The 24041-nt window shown below is 33.4% G+C and overlaps 1 protein-coding gene across 3 annotated transcripts in view; it reads left to right on the top strand.

Annotated features, from left to right (window-relative positions):
• Positions 1 to 22213, top strand: part of LOC107173257 (uncharacterized) — a 99991-nt gene extending 77778 nt beyond the window's left edge. For all 3 annotated transcript variants that reach the window (XM_015523725.2, XM_015523726.2, XM_015523727.2), the window contains 3 exons: positions 548 to 1121; positions 1660 to 1719; positions 19231 to 22213. In XM_015523725.2, the coding sequence (XP_015379211.1) occupies positions 548 to 1121; positions 1660 to 1719; positions 19231 to 19637 (1041 nt within the window). In that variant the 3' untranslated portion in view covers positions 19638 to 22213. The remainder of the gene's footprint in view (positions 1 to 547; positions 1122 to 1659; positions 1720 to 19230) is intronic.
• The last annotated feature ends 1828 nt before the right edge of the window (positions 22214 to 24041 follow it).

Raw genomic sequence — 24041 nt, 5'->3', positions numbered from 1 at the left:
ATTTTGTAAACGGATTGGAATATCATATGGTTAATGGCCAATAACAATCTAAAAAGTTTTATTATTAAATAGATGATTTTTATCTTGATATTAATACTAAATACATATATATACTTGTGTCTTATAATACTCATCATTAAAGGTATAATACTCGTACCTATATAGTTTGTATTCTATAGTATTATGACAGTTATGTATCGCTTTATTAAACACTTACTATTACATAAAACTAAATATAGCTCTGGGTATAATAATAAATAAGTAACGAATTTAATAACATTATGTTTCTAAAAATGTATTATTGTTTATTGCTATACGAGTATTATATACGACACATCATACGTGTATACCTACTTAAAGAGTTAAAATGTAAGATCATCATTATCTGCCAACTGATTTCACAACTTTTACAATTATATATTTGATATTATTGGAATGGTATTCTGTAACTATTAACATACAATTATTTAAAATACTTGTTTATACCGACGCGTATTATATATCTATGCATTTTTTTTAAATAATAATAATAATTTCTCTTTTTTAGACACCCGACTTCGATTCGATGCTTCAAGGACTGATGGTAGAAGACCAGCACGTCATCAAGTCCAGAAATGAGCCGGTCTTGTGCGACTTCTTCGAGACAGCCGGCATAGGTGCGCGAACCGTACAGGACTCGATCCTTCAGAATGGTCATCATCCTGATGAATCTCAAGAGCCTCCGTGGTTCGAGATGAACGAAGTGGTGGACCCGCAAATGTTCTCCACACTCGACGACCAATCGCTGCAGGTTACCCACGTCAAAGTGGAAGCACCGGAAGCCAACAGTCCCGAATACCAGTCGGTGGCCAGCCCAGGGCTGTACACACCGTCTTATCTGCATGTTCACTATCACCACCACGACCACCATCACCAACAGCATCACCACCACCACGGTTACTTCCCACGTGTGGCACCTATGACGCCTCCCATCTCCGAACCAGGTTCTCCCGGTAAACGGCGGACGCCACCGCCACCGTATCCCACACCCCGTTGTAACGCCATCCAAAGATCGATGAAGTTCAACAGACGAAACAACCCGGATTTGGAAAGGAGACGGACTCATCATTGTAATTTTGGCGGTAAGTAACGGCTGAGTTTTTGTATAATTGTAGACATATAATTTTTTTTTTTTTTTTTGGAGAGATAAAGTCATTCAATTTCAAAGAAATTATTAGTTTTAGATTTTACCAATTTATAGTTTATATAACAACTTCAGCCTACCGCAGTCACCGCCAACTTGAATATAGGTATTTTGAAACACGAAAATATACAAAAAATCATTTTTTAAATCAACAATCTTATTCTAAACATATAGGACTTCAAATGAGAATACATATACGGTCATACATTATAAGTTATAGTAAATAGAGCTGTGTATGACATAAATTCAGAGGGATAATAATAACGATAGGTAAATAACTCATAAATGAACGCTAAAAAATCGCAGCAAATGAAAACACTCCTAAAATTTCCCTCTGCCTGGTTACGACATCGATGCCTATAAATATAATCGTATTCCAAAACGTAATCGCTACTTAAAACTTACAGGGTCGACGGCGGTCTTATAGCAAAAGTTTATTATGATCGATTGTATTGATTTTATTGTTTTGGTTTTAGGTTGCAACAAAGGATACACTAAAAGCTCTCACCTAAAAGCCCACCAAAGAATACACACAGGTAATTCTATATTTTTATCGTATATCTGCTGTACCTATTTATACTTAAGTCTAAATGTAATCCGTGGAATATTGTCAGAATACCTGCCATTATACCCGTAATAATACCCATAATATAATAAATAATAAATCGAAACACCGAAAATACAACACGCCCATTAGGGTTATCGGACGGCATCAAACAGCATTCCAAAATCCATTACTATACATCTTTATATATATATATATATATATATATATATATATATATATATATATATATATATATATATATATATATATATATATATATATATATATATATATGTATACTGATATACGAATATATAAATAAACACGGTCTGTATATGTTACACTGTACCTATATACGGAATGTATGGCAATAAATGAGATTTATGTCTCGGTGTTTTTATGAATGAACGTTATTATTGTATAACGTGATGCCACCTCCCGAGTATAAAAGGGTACCTATATCACTTCGCAGGCGCCGCTATTGTAACAGGGAGACAATCGAAATAACCTTTAGTCACATGTACAAAAGCCTTTTTTGCTTTCGAACAACACAACACATCATCGCGGTTGATCGCCAAACCGTGTAATCGAATCGGACTTCTCAGGGACGACGCCAACGCGTGGCACCACCATGTATTGTGGCCCAGACAGTCTGCATGCTGCTGGCACTATCGTTTCCCTTAGTAATAATGGTCTGATGTCCCGTGCAGTATAATATTTGTATTATGTAGTGAAATTCCACTACGGTTAGTAGATATTTAGGGGTATAGGTTAATATTAGAGTTTACTCGTAAACACCGGTGACAACATTTTAAGAGAACAATATATTTCCGAGATAACATCACATATTTCTATAAAATATTTTCCAACGAAAAATTACAATTTATCGGTACGAGGTTTACGATAATAATGTGAAAAAAACTTAACACCCTGCCCTGACATGAAATTTATTTCAAAAATATTCTTCTCTTCTTAGGAAGCTTTAAATTTGATTTGTCCTACATATTATATAGAAACAAAAATATTAAAAGTGGAATATTCCGATGTTGATTATCAGATTACACGTGCGAGTAATTTCGTCTTCTTTGATATTAATTTTTTTCTACATTTATTTTGACAAACATTGTGATCTTCTATTTCATATTTGATACGGTTAGAATTAATATCGTATAGAAGTTGTGTGTGTGTGTTAACATGATTTTGGGCTAACACTTTTGTATTGGACCGATTTTTCGTCAGGTTTTCGTTGTAATGGTAACTATTATAAATAGGGCTAGGATTTATATGCAATAAAAAATTTTAAAATATGCATTTTATTTATCAAAATATGCAAAAACAAATTTTTATTATAATTTATAATTCATAATGTTTTATTACTTATTATTAGCTCATATTATTACATTAAATATTAGTTTAATTATACTAACTTGGCACTTTCACTTTGAACTTTTGGCATACTGGACACTGTTATTAAAACCATTCAAATTATTAAGTATAAACGTCTGCACATTTACACAACACACGACGTACCAATACAATTTTTCTGTGCTATCTCACCGTATAACAATGTGTAAGTAGTCACATTAAGTAATTCTACCAGTCGTCCGACCAACGATGAGGTAACGAACGGATATTATCTGACCTAAGATAAAATAGATAGTATTAATGCTATATATTTACGAAAATTAAACGGATAAACCAAAAACTATCGGTTTCGTGAAGTACCATTTCAAATTAACAATAACTTATAAAAATTAACAATAACTTATAAAAATTAAAAATTTTAGTAAAAATTTTCAAATTCTAAAAAAATCTATGAATATGCAATTATATGCATTATGTCTAAAATATGCAAAAAAAAAAAATTGGTCCTATTTAAACGAAAATAAGCCAAATCGTGGACAAATCTGACAACCAATCAATTTGGACTAAAGGAAAAAAACATGCAAATGCATATAAAATGCATATAGCCCTAATTATAAACAAAAACATATTATTTTATGATTCATATTTTTATATGTAGAGGTAAAATATCAAGTAGGTATAGTGTGCTCTTTTCGTCACCCCACGACGGGTCTCAATTAGGAACTCTGAACCTAGTTTGGTTTTTCTGCATATAGGTTTTATATTTTTCCTTCTTCGCGAATAATCCCGTGATCGGCCTCGAAAGTGTTATTTTTTTTCGACACCTCGTTAGTGCGGTCCCTGGACACGTATAGCATATTATAATATATATAATACTACGATAGTATTATAATATATAATGACTACCGCGTGCGCGGAGGCCGTCGTTATTTAATTGGAGGTTTCGGACACGTCGAAGTTAAACAAATCGCCTTCCGGCGCATGTCGAAGCGACCGGGAAGGCTGTGTGCACATTTTTTTTTCAATACCACTAAATTAAACCCTAACACGATGTTCGTAGTGTAATTACATTTTTCCAACCGCCGTCCGGTGCGCAGACATTTTGGTTATTTCGTTTATCCACCGCTGCTGATGATGCTCGCACGTATATATACCTATATTATATATAAATGATCGTATAAGTACAGTATATATACTATTAATCTATTATATACTTAAACCTACACCACATCATTATATTCGTGATTTGGTTTTTGATCGATGCGAAAAGTATACTCAATATATACCGGAAAATCATAGACGAGTTCCTAGACCGGTGAAGTGATTGGGTGTGCCAAATATTTCGTCCTGTATTAACATAATATGTTATTTTAATGTTTTATCTTGCGCGGCATAAGTGCATTGCAAATTCTTTATAACCGCGTGGTACATATAATATTAATTCGTATAACCTAACCTAACCTATATACTTATATAAATTTATCGATTCGGGCAGATAATATAATTGCGCGCGTAAATTTTGAGATGCGAAAAACCGTACGTTTTATGTTATATTTTTATAATCAACAACATATTATTATGTTATTCGTGTTTATTATTATTGCTGCAGTTGTTATTTATTCGTGTCATAATATGTTGTATTAAAAGTATCGACGGTCTCGAAACGTTTTATCATCCGAAACGTCGTAAAACGATTTTTATAGTTTAATATAGGTGTCTCTATATATTAAATATGTATAGTTTATTAATAGTTGTTAATTTAAGTATATAAGTAAAAAAAAGTCATTTCACCGTTACGATAAATTCCGCGATCGGACAGACATTCGTTCATATATAATATTATATAGATAAGTACACTGATGATCGTATCTCGCGTGTCGACGGGTTTTATTCCATTTCACGATATTATTTGACCCGACCGATTTCGGTCCGCGGCCGCTCTACTTAATAATAATAAAAATACGTGTATCAATAGTCACCGATCTTCGTGTAACATTTAACGCAAGCGCATTATACCATAGTATATTTTTTTAATTTTTTTTTTAAATTTTTTTTATTATCCCGCGGCAACTAAGGTCATTGGGAAGGGGGTAGAACTGTAGGTTCTTATGGAACTGTAGGTTGGTTTTACACGTGGGTCAGAGTTTTGGCAGAATTTCTATTGGGGCACCCGTAGGTTTCTGCCATGCTCCGGAGTGGGGGATGGCGGCACTTGTTCTCCGTACACCGTGACTTGCCCGGAGAAAAATGCCGCTCGACGGTCGAGGATCGAACCCGGTCCGGCTGAGCCACAGCCGACGCGGTAGACCACTCGGCCACCTCGATCCCCCAGTATATTTTTTGTACTACGGAAAAAATATATATCGTCTGAGGTGGCGGAAATCAGTTCGGCGGCGGCGCGGGCAGATGAGTCAGACCGTGGAGAAAGTCGCGCGAAATAAATACTAATTATCTAGGTATGTGTGATATAAATTTACGACGACGACGACGACACAATGATAATATATACTATTATAACTTATAACATTATATAGTCTCGACGCACGACAATTATCATTATATTGCCCGAAAATCATCATTTTAATATATATATATTATATACACGCCAACGCGCGGACGCAGCCGCGACGTGCCGACATTCGACGATCGTATACGATATTATGATAATTATCACGCCGATGCAGCACACAATCGGATCGCGCCGATTATTATAGACACGGGCGAACGTTATGGATATTGTTATGCAGATATATTATAAATTTTTTATTCGTACGTACCTACACAATATACCGACATCGATGACTCGGAGTAATAACGCGTCTAATTTGTGCGCTGTGCGCGTTTCTCTTCTCGTCCGCACTCTTCCGCGTGTCAGCCACGCAGCGACATAGCGCCTCGGGTCGGCTCAGGTCGCGCACGCATGTGTGTGTGTGTGTGTGGTTTGCATTTGTATGTATAAGTATGTCGTGTAAAGTATATAATAATAATAATGCGTAGTATATAGACGTCGTATTCGTCGTAGACTGCCGGTCGGTGTCGGCGGAGAGCCAGAGCCGTCGGATAGAGGTCCTCGACCCTTGGACGAGACAAAACGGTCGCCGCGTATTCACGAGACATAACGGCCGCCGTGTACATCATACACGAGACGAACACAACAACAACAACAACAATAATAATAATGAAAATAATAATGTTATAATACCGACGCACGCGCGCGCGGACAATATTGTATGTACGTCGCATCGATATTATATAATATTTGTATATATATATAGTTATTATTCACCGTGTTTAACGCGTGTTATTTGCGTATCGCGGGTCACGAGACGAACAAAAAACTTATTAAAACCACCCGAGGCTGCGACAATTTTTACCGGTATAGGTACACTGCAGTGAGTAATAATTTTTATAATGCGGACGGAGACAATATACTATAATATCATCATAATGTAGGTTCACGAAAACAATAATAAACACACACGCTGCACTGTATCAGGAGCCACGTCGGCGTACGCGTGTGCACGATATTAATCGCGTCGTATATATAGGCATAGGTAATAATATTATTGTTATAATATAATGATATGCGTGTATTTATTATTATATTGTAGCGTAGATCGGAAGCCGAGAATTTTGGCATTGTGCATCGACGGTGCCCCCACCCCTCTCCGTCATATATACGCATATAATTTTATTATTATATTGGTATAGACGGTACATTATAATATGCGTGATGCGATCCGCGTGTCATAACCCATTTTCGCTTATTATTGTAGTGAGGCTTTTGACGGCATTCCTGAGTATCTTTGCTTGATATATAACGATATTATGCTCCTGCAGTTTAACATAAAAGTTCCTCAGCCAAGACTATTTTTCCGCTAGAGTTGGAGAGACTTCAATGTCTCAATATACGCAATGTTAATATTTTGTCCGTGGAATATATATCCAGTATCTATATGTGTTGCATTGCGGTTATCGCTGCACGCGATGATTGTTTATATTTTTATAACTATAATAATAGGTTATCGAAATCATTCACCACATTATTCCATATTTATCAAAAGTTTCTTAGATTTCAATAATTATATGTATACTGTAAAACCACTTATTTTATTTCGGTGAAAAAAAATTCATTTTTGTGAGTGGAAGGCTTGGACCGCTTGCAAATAGGTCACCACAATATATCTATTACCTAGGGTTAAGACGTCTAGCTACATGGTATCACGTGTAGGCACTAGGCATATAGTTTAGGATGACTTATATAGGCCAAAGGCAATTGTTCCCATATAGCCCTTGTTTTTTTTCTAGTAAAAAACAGGCCAAAGTTATAGGATTTTTGCTATTCACTGGGCAAAAGTGAAACGATTAAAATTTTTTTTGCAAATTATTGTATTTGTGGAGCGGAAAAGAGAAGTTTTTAGAGTGTTTGGTTCACAGAATGGAATTTTGATAAAAAGAAACATATGCACTTCAAATGTACCTCAGACCTGTAGAATCACGAGTGGCAATATTATTATATTGCTCTGAGGAAGTTTATGGGAAATGCAATAACTTAACGACATTGCAGGTTCGTTACGGAGCCCTTTTAAGTATGCCTACTGCGATGAGACAATAATAATAATATACTTGCATCGTACGATTGTCGTAAAGTGAATCGCCGAGAAATTATCCAGCCAAGTATTCGTGCATGATACTTTATATTATTTTATGCGTGAAACCAAATAACTCTTATGATTTGATCGTTTTTCAATAATAACAGTAATAATAATAACAACACCATTTTCAGTGATTGTTAATCGTTAAATTATGCGCAATTATTTTAAAAAACTACGCAATTCGTATACAAAAGTCGATATATAATATTATTATTGTGAACGTAAAATATTTTATAGATTTATATACCTGCACTATTCAAACACCTCTGTTGAGATTATCATTTTTATTATATTATTTTGTAAACCTATAGACGATTTTTTATTATTATTTTTTACTCTCGGTATGTATAACATCAAACTCGATATAATAGATGGTTAAGTTTATTATAATAACCTACATAATATAATCTTATTATGTATAGTATATATGTATATGTACATCATTAGATGCGTGTAATATAATATAAATATGTTTTAATGATCCGATCGTTTATAATAAATTCTGTTTTAAACGATGTAAGACCGTCCGAGTGTACTGTAGTTCAATATATTTTCGGCCGTTAGTGTATATCTGGTTTGGGTTTATGTGGTTTTTTTGTGTTGTTGTCGTTTTTTAATAGCTCTTAAATTTGGTTCCTCGACAATTTGTTGAAATTAATTAACCATCGGGGCAGTATGCAACGGTGTCCGATTAATGCATGTGCCAACTAAAGTGCTCTGGTCCACAACTCATCATAAGATCCTAAATAGGAAACCGTAGTTTTATGACGTTTGTCTAATAATATATGCACACTTAAAGGTGTGACATTTCATTAAAAGCTAGCTATTAAAATTCGACGCGTTCGTGTTTGTGTCGTGTTATTATTATATAATAAATATTATCATATACACGTTAGAAAATACCGATTCTCGGTGTATAATGGCCTAGACCGATAAATTTTTTTCGTCTCTGCAGCAGACGTGTTATGGCTGCACCGCGATTAAACCATTGCGATAAATAATTCCGAGGCGGAAGAAAAATCGTATATTATTATAATAATAAGCAGCTGATATGCACATACGGTCTGTAGAAAAGAATGCACAGCGAGACCGTCATCGTTGCCGGCTCACCACCACAGCAAAATGGGGTGGCGAAAGGCGCAATAATACAAAATATACGACGTCGACACGTTCCGGGGACAATTAAAATCGATATGCATCGTCAGTTGGCGCAAAACGCACACTATTGTAAGTGTGTATAATTGTCTGCAGCCGATTGGAATCTCATCTAGTCGTTTAATCTAGATCGTTATTATTATAATAACAATAATGGTAATAATGGTTTAGCTAAGTATAATTTTGCACCCACACGCGATTATAATATGCGCACGCGCACTCTCGTCGCGGACGCTCATCGTGTGCTGCTGCAGTGCACTGCAAAACGTAATAATAATAATAAAAAAATACCTACATATAGGTACGAACGAAAAGCACGCGACGAGATTTATGTGCACGCGCGTGAGTTATATACATATTATATAATAATAATGATTATATTCATGTAGGTATACAGCGAGTGATTGTAGTAAATGCGCGCGCGTTTTATTATTTATTTTGTACCTACGCGTGATTCATAAAATCGCGAATCATTTGAAAAATATATAATAAGTAGTGTTGGGATAAACAAAATGCGCACTGCAAATCGGACGATACGCATATTATTATTGTACCTGCTACAGCTGCTGTAGGTACTTAAAATAAATAACACCAATCGATGTGACCATTGACGCGACGAGGGGGTAGATAATTTTTCATCGTTTAATTGAATTTGAACGGCTCCGCGCCGCCGCCACCGACGCCGCCGACGTCGATGTATAAGAAAGTGGAAAAACTTGTTCCGCGCGGGCTATAAGTATCAAACTTGAGAATCTACCTATAATAATAATAATAATAATAATAATGATAATAATAAACGCTGCAGTGCATTTATTTAGGTACGCGAGTCCGACCAGTATGAAAATGTAAACAAGGTGTATAAACTTAATGGCATTAAACGTTCGGTCGAACAGAAACTCAATGCGTTCGAGTGGATTATGTATACAAATGACGCGTGTACAACGACGTTATGGTATTAAAATATGTTTTATGAATTATGATTGATAAACTGCAATAACGGCCTACACGGGGAGAGACTATAATAATATTATTAAAGTATAGCAGACAGGAACATGTTATACGCAAGTGCAGGAGACTTTAATGCCCTCGTTTTTATTCGATCTCGTTCGTTATGATATGCATTTTATTGTTCTGTGCTGCATAACTTTTCATAATATATTAACATTAATGTTTTAATTAAACAAATATTATAATTTAATATTTACAAACAAAATCATGGTATATTTTATATGGACATTAAAGAATTTTATTGATAAATGTATAATATTATGTTTAAATTAAGACGCCATTTCGAAATCAGTAAATATTTGATTATAAATTTGTATAAATAACGACTAATTTAAACAGGAAAGCAGGAATAAATACAAATTTCTAACGACATATTTGTATGTTATATAATATAATATAAATGTGTTATGCACATATATGAATATTTAAAGATAATTCAATACATTATACAATGCAGCTGGTGTAATATTATATGTATAATATATTAAATATATACAATAATAATTACTGTATAAATATCTCTATAAAAATTAATTTTTCATTATATATTATGTTCCGCTCGTCGTGTAAAACTATACACTGTAATCCTTGCTTATTTTCCAACGGTATATTACTTATAGTGTATACCTACCTACTTAACAATTAATGTTTTTACCCGACGTGTATATTATCACGCAGCGGGTATATAAATAAAATACGCAATCATATAAATTCGAGACACGTATTATAGAATATACACTGACCGAGACGGCTCCCAACCGTGTTCAGCAACATTCGGTATTTTGTTACTCTGTTGATAATTATAATAACCGCGTCATAGATATATGTAATCTATATAATATACCTATATAACATATTTTTTGGTGTTTTTTGTTTGTTTTACTTCATTTGTTATAATAGTATAGATGAAGTAGATTATTTACCCATGTCCTATATACTAATTGCTTGCACTTTTTATCATGGGCGTGTTTAAAAATGTTAAACGGAGTAAATCGTAAATTAATATTTATCGTTTGGCATAATAACACAAATAAATATGCAAAATTCTGTAAGAGGAGTGCTAGGGAACAGAACGGAACTTATTATTGTAACCTATTCCGAAAAATCTGACGTTCACCCGTTTAAGATTTGTGCGTATGCTATAATATAGATATTATATATAGATAGTATAATGGACAGGATGATGCATTGTATTCAATAGATATACCTATGGTTGAAGAGCATAAACTAATTATAACCTACCTGTAATTAAGATTGTGGTATACCTATACTGATTATGGTATATGCTCTCACCGAATATACAAATACACGCGATTTATCTGTAAGTTATAACTTTAAAACACAGTAATATGATAAATAATGTTTATGATTTACCTATGATGTATATAGTTATTACTAAAATGATAAAAAAAAAAATGAATAATAAATTTAATTCAACATTTGGCAGATTATATAGCAGATTGATAAAACTATAACTATGTTTCCCAAACCTGCACATATAACCATCATTATGCTAACCATATATTTATAATATTTCTCCATAATATATATACCGTATTTATATTTTAATTTTTAAGTATATAAGGATGTCCTATATCCATGCGTATGTATTATGTATTGTATAAATTTCATTATATTTAGTATAATATAAATACATTATATATATAATACCTATATATTGTACAAAGTATATATTATGATTGGGGGATTTTTCACATATTATAATATGTGCACGCCATGAATGTTGGTAATATATAGATATGTCATTAAAATCGCGTGCAAAAATACATTTTTATTAGACTCGAGTTTTTTTAGGTGAACGTTTATAATATACATGATAATTAATAGCGTTCTTGTGGTCGGTAATCTAAATATTTATACAAAACATAATAATATGATATACAATCACGGCGGCGGTGCACAGTGCGGTGTCCATCGTCCCACTCGGTTCCGGTCGGTGAGGAAAAAAAACACCTAAATAAAATACCACAGTACGAGTAACATAATACATATTTTATTTTATTTCATACTCTCGGTCGTCGTCGGCGGTTCGTATGGATGAAAATTTTTTTTACGCGTTCGGCGCGTTTGATGTGCGTTTTTTTCTGCACGCGCTTGCGACTTTAATCGTGTGACTGAGCTGCAGTATTATAACGCACGGCGTCAACGAAAACACACACACCCACAGCGCGTTATATATTATGTCCGTGCGGTACAATAATAATAATATTTTTTATAATATACGCGTGCGAGATAATGTTGTAACTGCAAAACTGTTAATAATATATAAAAGTCTCAGAAAATATAAAAAAAAAACCGCCGTGCGTCTTTTATTCCCGCAGCTAATTCTCGCGGACATGGTCATAAAAACTCGCATTACTGTCGCACTACCGCCAATTCCGTAGAATTTATTTATCACATCCAACACCTTACCATCTGTCGGCTCGCTGCCGCCGCCGCTGTCGTCGGTCCGCCGTCGCCGCTTTTGCAGCCACAGCGGAGCGACGCGTGTAGGCCGTGTACGAAATTTCATTTAATTTTATAATATTATTATATATATATACTCCGAAAATGGTTTGAAACACTTAGTCGTAATAGAGACGTATATGTAGGCTGTTGATTTAATATTGCGGTAACGACCCGGCGTCCTTTTCTTAAAAAAAAAATGTTATTTCATGCATGTATATTATTGTTATTATATGTTTATACAGTAAGTAAATTATGTATAATATAATAATAGTAATAACAAAATGCGTGCGCGTGTGTAAAAAATTAACTGCTAAACGGCGACTAAATTAATAAAATTCTCTGTACGCCCACACACACCTGGTCTTTTGAAATTCAACCGCCAGCTGGTAGGTAGACATCATATTATTATATACCCGAACTTATAGTATGTGCGTACCAATATTATGTTATAATATGATTAAGGGTATTAGCTATGAAATTCGTGTATGAAAAATTAATCACTACGTGCGGGTATACTATGATAATAAATTGCATAACTATATCTCTGGTTGTAAACAAAATTAATATATATATATAATACTGTTTTACTAGTATACACTTGAAATCCGATATTCTTCTGATCTATCATAATAATTTAAAATGACATGACAAATGCATTTACATATATACCTAATGTTATGTTGTGTACGTGAAATCGATCTATAGCGTAAATTTTCAAGTCCGTTGTAAATATATAATTTTTCTAAATAATAATACCTAATTTATCCTTCGTTGAATATAAAAATGCATTGTCGTACAGTATAAATATTAAAATTTCAGTTGGTAAAGGTATAGTGCATAATTTGACGGTATATGGACTTTAATTTTTTGTATTCTCGCGTGTTATAGGTATCTCTCTATACATTATATCGTACCATTCGTACCTACGTTCTATTTTTAATTACAAACGTAGTAGTAGGTGCTATGAGAATAAATTTATTTTATTTAAATAATGATTATTTTAATAACGTTTAGTAAATTTAACAACAAACAATTTTTAAACAGATGACGAGTATCATTGTGTATAGGTATTGCAAAAAAAAAATAACAACATTTTTAATATAGGTGACGGTCACGTTTTTATGAAAATATTGAATAATAGACTTACACCGGTGTACCTACCTATACGTTATTACTATATTATACTTACTATAAACAAAAATATTTGGCAGCGCATCCGCTATACGATGGGAGAATAGATCTCATTTTTGGGTTTTTTCTTTTACTCGTTAATACAATAACTCTCGTTAACCGCGCAGGGCAACTTTTGGAAAACGTCAATATTTGCGATTGTGTTCCGAAGACAATCGCGGTTAAACGAACTCGTTTTGTTTTCGGATATATAATATTCTCATAATAATAACAGCACCATAATATAATAATATTATTATAATAAACAGACAACAATCATCCAAACAACAGGACTGCCGCCGGCGCATATATTTATTTAATTGTGAATACCTACAGGCTAATAGGTATCGTGAATAATATTTTAGACGTTTTTAAACTGCACCCTCGTCATGTCGGACGATGTTTAGTGTTGTACTTAAAATAATGATATAATATAATATATTGTCAAACTTTCATCATCCCCGGTCGACATTAGACCGGCCAATTTTCCGATAGCGTCACCCGGAACACTCGCGTTGTTACAATAATAATAATATTAATGTGTTGTACATGTATAATATATAAAATATATACACTGTTAAGTATATAGTATACACCGCCACCACCGTATGTATATACATATGTGTATAGTTGCCGGATGGTCCAATTTTCCACTCGAGCGACCACGTAAACGTTGTTGAATTATTGTCAACCGCCGTGTACGAATTAAAAAACTAAATAACACGACGACGGAAAAAAAACGGATAAATATAAAAACCGTATACGATCCGTAATAGTAATAATAATAAACTGTCGTGTGTGTAAAGTGCGTATCGCGATCGCGCTCACACACACACTTATACAAATAGGAACTCTGGTTGGGTAGCGCCGAAATAATGTGCACATAAATGACGTCGACGACAGTAATAACAACAGCAACAGTGTGCGATGGGGTGGGAACGGTTGGAGGGTGTTGGATATTGAGCATTTACACGCATTATTATACGCTGCAATGTTAAATGGCCTCATGCGCGTGCACAATGCACATATTATAATCATTATTGTTATTATTATTATGCGTTTTACGTGCAACCGCGTGGAGATGAGGATGTGCACTGCCGCCACTGCGCATGTCATTATTATTTTTATGATTATTACCTATATTAACAAATAATGTATATTATACTATTGGTGAGTAAAACGGGTAAAAAGCACGATATACCGATGGCGGGTCGTCGTCGTCGTAGTTTTTTAAAATAATTTTTTGAATTATATCCTGCAGCAGTGTGCGCGCGCGCGTCCCGCATCCCCCGACAGCAGTTATTTCGACTGTCTATTTTGTTTTTTCACGGGACGTGACTCGGCTTCCGTCCGCGCCACTCGGCAGTATACGATTATAATTTACGTTATTACGATGTACATACTATTATTATGTTTTATACTAACGTATGCAGTAATGATATTATGCCGAAGTATGTTCGTATAATCGATTGTATTATTTCGGTATAATGCAACAATTCGTATGTATAATAATATATTATTGTAATATAGACCTTTTTTTTTTATATATAAGGCGCGTGCCAACTGGAGCGTATATTTTGTGCGACACAGAATCGCGACAAAGCACTCGACGTCATCCGTGAGATTCGAATATGAGTTTGAGGATGTGCGTTTTTTATTCAACGCCCATCACGCACGTTTTTTGGTGTCGTACTCACTATTTTATTACTGTAGACTACAGAGTGACTCCGAGTATCGCGATCAGAAAATTATTATATATTTCTTAATTCTTATTTAATACTCTGTCACGAATCCGACGACTAATTTTGACCGCTACCAACTTGCGTGTGCTCTCTCGCCGAACGCAGAGTACAACAGACGCATAATATAGGAAAGTGTTGATTATTTTTTCAAAGTTCGAGATCTATATGTTATTTTACTATAGTTTTAGAATATAAAATAAACGGTGATCTATTTATCTATTATATTGGATAATACGATCAAATCCTATTTTCCAGGATTTTTGTTTTTCACGGGAAGTGATTCGGCTTCCGTTCGCACCACTCGTCAGTATACGATTGTATATACGCCACTATATATACGATGTAGTACATAATATATTATATATTATTGGGTTCAAATTATAATGTTTTAAACTGTCGTATATCATTATGATAATATAATTTGCCCATGTATATAGGTATATATTATATTATGTTCGCGTAATCGATTATATTATTTCGATAAAATATATATATATATATATATATATGTACATTATGTCGGCGACGATTCGAATATATTATAATTATAATATTGTAATAATATAATAATGTACCGTATTATAAAGGCGCGCGCCAATCGGAGCGTATATTATTATTTGCGACGTAGAATCACGACAACACGCCGGCGTCATTGTATCCGTCATCTGTACGATTCGAATACGATATTTGAGGGTGTGTGCCTTTTTTTCAACGCCCACGCACGTTTTTTTGTGTCATGCGCACTATATATTACTGCAGTGTGATTCGTATAATATTATAGTCTATCGCGATCCGGAAATATAATTTAATAATATATTGTTTGCGCACAGATAAAAATAAGTTATTTTTTTCTCAAACGTTTAATAACTATATCATTGGTAGTTATAAAAAATTTCGAATAAAATAAAGGCTATGTAATTATTATCCTGTTATATAATTATCGGAATGTTTGTTTATAACTCTTGCGAATCGTAAACACTTGAATGTACTTAAACTCATCATAAACGGGCAATATTATCTGGGAAAGTCGATCCACCATTCCTTTTCAGTCCCTCTACGTTCCCTAACCTTCTCGAAATACTTAATACTTTTACATACCTAATATTATATTACATTGTATAATTTACTTCGTTATTATAACTCTTTTGTATAATACATAAATGTTATTTATATTTATTTTTGTAAAATAGTTATATTTGATTGTTATTACTATCAGATTGTTTATATGTATTTACATTTTGTCCAAGGGTTAAGCTCTTAAATAAAATAAATAAATAAAATACAAATATAGGCATGTCGCACGTGTTGATTTTCGAAATTTAATTTAATATGGATTTTCGATAAATGTATGATATTTACAATTATTACAGCCTATAGGTTTATTTCATTACATGCCACGAAAATTACAAAAAATTAACATAACATTTTTTAATGATCTTATCTATTTGCAGTTTCTTCGTACTAATAAATAATAATGCGCGTTTCTTTTACCATTGCATGTTCATTATCACTGTACTCGTATCACATTATTCATATTAGATCGGATGAAGGGTTGTAGTTTACAAATCAGATCGTGAGTATTGCGCATGTACCAGCTGTATATAATATAATATAGTAATTACTATTATAGTATGTACCTATAATTAAAAATATTACACCGCGAGTAGTAGGTATTTTAGATATATTTGGGTATACTTGACGACTCGTCTGTTATAGAGCAGCTGGGTCAAGGACGTGCTCAACACCCCTTTCGGTCTTGCGCGCGCTTACATTATTAATGTATATATTAAATATATAGGTACATAAACAAAAATGTCGAGTGGGCTCCGATCGCACTCGGTTCCGAATTCGAACACAATCGTTACATTGTTTGCGCGCCAACGACCGCTATACATAATAATGATAATAATAATAATAGTATGCATATTATATGATAAACGACAGACTCGGAACGTGGGCCGCCGCCGCCGTGATACGTCGTGAGACAATGGCGCGCGCCGAGAGAAAAAATTCGCGACCAAAGCGCACATTATCATAATACGTATACAATATAATATTAAATGTATGTAGTGCACTCGCGGTGCTATCCGGCGAAGCGTCCCACATCCGCATTATACATAATAATATAATGCTCTCTGTGTTAATTTTTTTGTCTTTAGCTTTTCGAACTTCATTGTTGTCCGCGATGGCCTACTCGAAATCGCGGGCAGTCAATCGAGACCAATTAAAATGAAAACGGTTACGAACGGATTACTTGCCTATATAGCAGTGTGGGCTGCGGTGGAATAGGCGTAAAATTTGTCATTTTTCTCTCTTCCGTTTCGTGGCACGCGATAAATAGGAACGCGGACGAGCGTGATGTGCTGGGGAATATAGTTCACGAATATAATGTATTCACTAGTGTATTAGTTGGCCATCGATATAATTTCTGACATCGATATTGTATATATACATTTCCGAACACTATATGTCTATATCCCATCCAATAAACATACCTTTCAAAAAATAGTGAATTTATTTTCTTAAATACTTAAAAATATTTGAATTTTTCAATATCTATTATCACAGATTCACGAATACCTGCAACTACAGTGAAAACTAAATCTATTTCCAACATTCGATACATACATTATATTGGTAAAAATGTTTATACGGATCTTATTAATTTAAATAATATAATTACTAATTACCTACCTATTATAAATAGCGTACTATACAAGACGTGTTTAAAATGTAGTCATTTTACTTATAGACGCCAAAATTTCAATTTTTCGTTCTCATATTTTTGTATATCACTCATTATATTATGGCAATAAATTATGAATCGGAGCTGAGAATCGGAACACACACATGTACATCATGTATTCAAGATATAGGAAAACGTTTTGTACGACGCCACATTGAGTATAGTATTACCATTGTATATTATAAAAATAAAATAGGAGCGAACAGTATGTTATACAGTTATATATCGTTTGATGCGGCTTTCTCGTCGCACCTCGTCGTCGGATAATCATATAGATACAAACAACCACACTTGATATACACACACACATTGTAGATACCTATATGATTGATACGAATCTTGCGAATGGAATGTTGTGGCGTCGATCGATCCGTATATTATTGCAATACCCCCGGGATAGATCACACATGTATAGAATAATATAGATGTGCGATTTACGAGTATATATATATATGCACAGCAACAGAAACGTTTCAACATGAGTCATTAAAATATATGAATTGTCATTGGGCATAGGTGCATTCAGACACCCTTTCATCCACCAAATGTCTTAGAAAGAAAATATGTAATATGTAAATTTATAGGTCCTTAATAAACGAAATGCAGTTGACATTGAGAAAAAATAGTAAACACTCAATCAAATAAATATATTTTTATCCATGAAGATTGCAGTATAGGTACCTGCAGATACCAATTATTCATACCTTGACCATTCACAATATGTTTCCTATCTCAAAGGTTAAATCTTAAAGTATAATTGAAATTTGAAATAGTCAATAGATAATGCATCATAATATGCAATATCATAACAATTTTCAGAAACTTGAAGAAGAATAATGTAATTGTTTAAACTTCTATTATCTGATTTATTTTTCTTTGCAGTAAATAATAACGTATAATATATTATGATACATTGCAACGGTTATTGTATCCAAAATTATAATAATTATGTACTTTAAATAATAATATAGTGCTGCCTGTGATATATAAAAAATACAACGACGACAACTGCAACAACAGCACGTCCTCCTAATACTTTTCATAAAATGTACATATATTATAATAATATATGATAATCATACATGATAGTTTTATGTTAAAATCTCAACAAAGTTAATAATATGATAATTACCATCATCATCATAACCGACGTATATTTTATGGGCGTGGGTGTTTTTTTATTTTTGCAGGTGAAAAACCGTACCGGTGCACGTGGTCGGCGTGCGAGTGGAGTTTCGCGCGGTCGGACGAGCTGACCAGACACTACCGGAAGCACACGGGCGACAAACCGTTCCGGTGCGAGGTGTGCGAACGGTGTTTCGCCCGGTCCGATCATCTGGCGCTGCACAAGAAACGCCATCAGCCCAAGAACGCGGCGGCAGTGGTAGCGCAGCATCAACAGCTGATGGACCATCCGTCGTCCAAAGTCGATCAACAGCAGAAACAACAGCACCAGCAGCACCAACAGCACCAGCAGCAGCAGTTGATGATGTTAAATGGCGGCGGAATGGTGCCCGTGCCAAAGTCCGGCGGCGAGTACATGGTCGACGGCCAGCAGCAGTCTCCGGTCTGCCGGCAAATGGTTCCGGCCTTGTGATTGTCATCGGTCAACGCGCGCGCGCTCGCAACACGTAATAATAATAGTAATAACAATAATAATAATGTGTGATATTATGTCATTATTTAATAATATTATTAATTATTGTATTACCAGCTATATATTATAATATAATGTTATATTGCATTATTCTTGACCTCAGGAGGTGGTCGGGGTGGGGGGGAGTAGTGTCGATGCGCGGGAGCGATCGGGAGGAAACGGGCGACACCGAGAAATGGTGAGGAGTTTGTGGGGAATTTTTGTGAGTTTTTAAATAAATTTTCGTGGTATTTCTGCACACGGAAACAAGCGTCTGCTGTTGAAGTTGACCTGTAGGAATTCGGTCGTCGGCCGTCGCCGCCGCACAATGACACCTTAACGAACGACTATTGTGCGCTAGAGAAAATAATAATAGTAATAATAATAATAATAATAATATATCATACAACTATCGCGCATGCATATTATTATGTGTACATGCGTGTGCGCCATTCGAAAATGGATGAAAAAACAAAAAGAACGGATAAGTGACGGACAAACGACCGCGACCTCGCCGCCATTTCGGGTCAAACCGCGTAAGTACGTCGACGTGTGTAATATCATCGGTTCTCCTGTAAAGCAAACATTGGACAGCGGCAACAAATAATATTAATAATAATATGGTACCTGCAGTATTATAATAATAATATAATACAGCAGTTTGTAGTAGCCCACACGCGCGCGAACTCCGCGCACACTATTAATAAATAATACGCATTATTATACAATAATGAAATCTATCGTTTCTCGCCTTTTTTTACCTCTCGTCCGTTATTATTATTATTATTTATTTATTTATTATTATTATTTTCATTTTTTTTAATCGTCTGCGGTCGTGTGATTAATGATCCGGTCATGTCCCCCGGCTGCGTCGCGCGCACAATACTAGGCTGATTAACGGAATGATTGACCCGATTCCCCGCTGCAGATCCCCCGAGGGGTCCCGCGCCTCCCCTCACGCCGACACTCGCCCTTCATTGTACTATTTTTTTTTCGCGATTCTTAGCCTAAATTTCTCGACGACACCTATATCATACTTGTATATATTATATATTAGGTGTCCTCCGCCCATATCGACAAAACTGACAACACTCACTAATATATTATTATAATAATATAATCGGTGTGTATTTATATTATATATATTTATATACAACATTACAGTACCTACCTAAACGACTCGTATGTGTGTATGAGTACAGTGTTCACAGTCGGTAATAATTCTCGGACAAGAAACATTAATGTTCCGTCGTTTTTATTTTAACTTAAAACTGACGCGAAGTCATGAAAATAATATTCACTGTCCTCGAATTGCATCGCGACCAATATGTTCCAATTTTTTTCCATTTTACCGGAATGTCGATAACCACTATCGTACGCTAGTGCGCCAGTGACCGCCGCCGGTTAATCAAAATATATATTATATAGGTAACTAGTAACGTTAATTTTAGATTTAAATTTTAAATTTTATACTATTATAAAATATACATTTGCTATAATTAGAATTACGAATTTAATGATACGTGTACATAATATAGTCGATAGTGAAACACATTTCCTCGTATATATATGAACAACAATTATTATTACTATTGTATAAAAATACTTAGTGGGATAAAAAATGTATAATATTTTTGTTATTTTGTTAAAGTTTTTGTAAACACGTCCTAATTAATTAGAGATGCATATATAAAAAATGTTTACGTTTAATATTATTTATTTCAAAATCTCTTTCTTTTAAATATATATATTATCTAATACATCTTATTGTCATTTTAGTTTAACGGTATATAAATATATGTTTAACTAAATAATCCATTTATACTATTCATCTCAGAAATCACTTAAATATAGTTATGATGCACATGACTTTAATCATTTTATTCTTCTCATTGCGTAAGAGGATAAACCAAAGATTGCTTACAGACGTTGTTGTATTTTTGGTTTCGCCACTGATAAACTGTACCTTTATGTAAACCCGTTTGATCACCTCATTATTGTTTTATACAGAAAATATATAATAGTATAATTATTATAATCCTAACCATTTTATCATGTTATAAGCTTTCGAGCATAAAATCAAAATATTTTTTGTTTAAAGCGTGTAAATCGCTTGATCTCATTAAAACCAAAACGAGTGATATAAAAAACGGATTTAAGCAAATTTTTGTACGTATCAATATCATAATAATTAACTACCTTTATAATATATTATTTTTTGTCGCGTTTTTAATGTTGATTTTTCACCACACCCACAATTTGCTTTTAATAATTTAATTTATGTTATACATATTAGTAGGTATACTTTAATAATATTTAACATTTTGCCAGTGACATAGCGGATTACAAACATTAACGGCATTACGTTTAGAAATTGTACAAAATATGAATTTAAGTTGTCTAAATTATTTTGTTAGAATTAATTTTTTATGATCATTATTTGTTTTTTTTTAAATTTGTTAAGATACTGTCCGAGGGTCTTATCCACCTTCGATATACCTATTTATCAAATATTATTAAAATCTATTTTGTTCTTACTCGTTGTTTATTATAATTTAGTATTATTGTTACCTACCTACCTATTACTGATCCTTTTTGTTTACAATCACCCTTGTAATACACATAAAAAAAAAAGACAGGCAAAATGAAATTTCGAACATGTGGTCGGAACATAATAAACATTTACCGTTCCAAATTGCCCATATGTGCGCCATGGACCAGTGAAGTAAAACGGTTAAAATCAGCCGCGGTGATCTAAACGCAGCAATAATATTGTAGTTACCCTTGTGTTAAAGTATGTGAAAATATATATTATACGACTTAATGGTAACGATTTCAAAATAAACGGTTTTCGTGCGACGACGGCAAAATATGGAGATTAACGGGGGTTAACATATTTTGTAAACAATTTACATACAACACACCCGCCGCGACTGTTTACAATAGGAGACATAAATCTTTGTGCATACGATTTAGCCTGTGTGCAGTATGCTGTATATATATAAAAATAAATACCAAGTGTTATAGAACGACACAAAAACCAAAATTAGGTATACACTATACACATTTTTACGCGTCTCCGGAGGTCACAAGTCATTCAACGAAAGCCAGTTTATATGGTGTGCCTGTGTAATATTTGTTATCGACTATAATATTATTATATAATAATGTTGTAATATTTTGATAAACGAAAATAATCGTTGATGGTTACAGTAAACAAAAATAACTGGACACGTTATAAAATAATAAAATGGAACGTTTATTGACTTTTCTAGATATGTTTTTGAATGCTTTTTGTTTTTTAACCAAAATCAACAATATACAATATGAAAACGTATCTATTAATACGTTTGTGTAATAGTGTCGAATCGGTATTATATCCACGAATACTTGTGTTTTTACTGGTAAATAAAATAATTTAAACCATTTGTATAGGTATATAAAACTGGTAAATAAAATAACTATCCATGGGTGTCAAATCGTTTCAACTTCATCATATAAACGTACCATAGGATTTATATAGATTTTCCTTGCAGAGGAACATATCGAGTAGAGTCCTATGGTTATTTTGTTGTTTATACTTATCGATAATCATTATTGCACATATTAGATACCTACGAGTACGTCGTATTCAATTTGCATGGAGAATAATAATTGTAGGCGAGCAGTAGTGGTCGTTAACCGTAAAAAATTGCTTATTGTTATCCAGTAAAAAGTTTAATATTCCGTCGTTTTTATCAGTAAAATATAGAATTATTAGTCGAAAGAATGAAAAAAGTTTATTAAATTTTACACCTTGTTGTTAAAATAATTTCGTTTTTTAAACTCGTCAGAACATTATCGCTAATTGTATAAGTACATGTTTTTTTCTTATAACACTTAAATTATTATAAAAAAAAAAAAAAAAAATAGTTAAGTAATTCATTATAAAATTATATAATATTTCTACTTAAAGTACATTCTTATTTAATTAAAATAATAAAGAAAATCTTAATTTATTAGTATTTAATATTTGAACTACAAGGAAAAAAGACAAAAAGGGGGGTAGGGAATTAAGGTTGACCTATTGGCTATAGCTTACTTATAAATAGGTATACATTTATGCCCGTATGAAATTTTAACTAACCTTGCAGAAAAGGCAGAAAACGAATACGATAACCCATTACAATTTCTGTACGCATACGAGCGCACAAGTTACTTTTATGCTGATTCACTATAGAATAGTAATTTTTAAAATTGTAATATTTTTATGAACGACATCAATTAAAATCGTTATGGTTAACAAAAATTACTGGGAATGTTTTATGTATCAAAAAATGATATTAAACAGGAATGTCTATTGTTTATGTTGACCATCGTCATTAC

This window comes from Diuraphis noxia, unplaced genomic scaffold, assembly GCF_037042655.1.
Source record: "Diuraphis noxia isolate RWA-SAM2 unplaced genomic scaffold, SU_Dnox_SAM2 contig0004, whole genome shotgun sequence".
NCBI lineage: Eukaryota > Metazoa > Arthropoda > Insecta > Hemiptera > Aphididae > Diuraphis > Diuraphis noxia.
The sequence above is the reverse complement of the archived record's forward strand: the minus strand, read 5'-3'. Positions and strand labels throughout refer to the sequence as shown.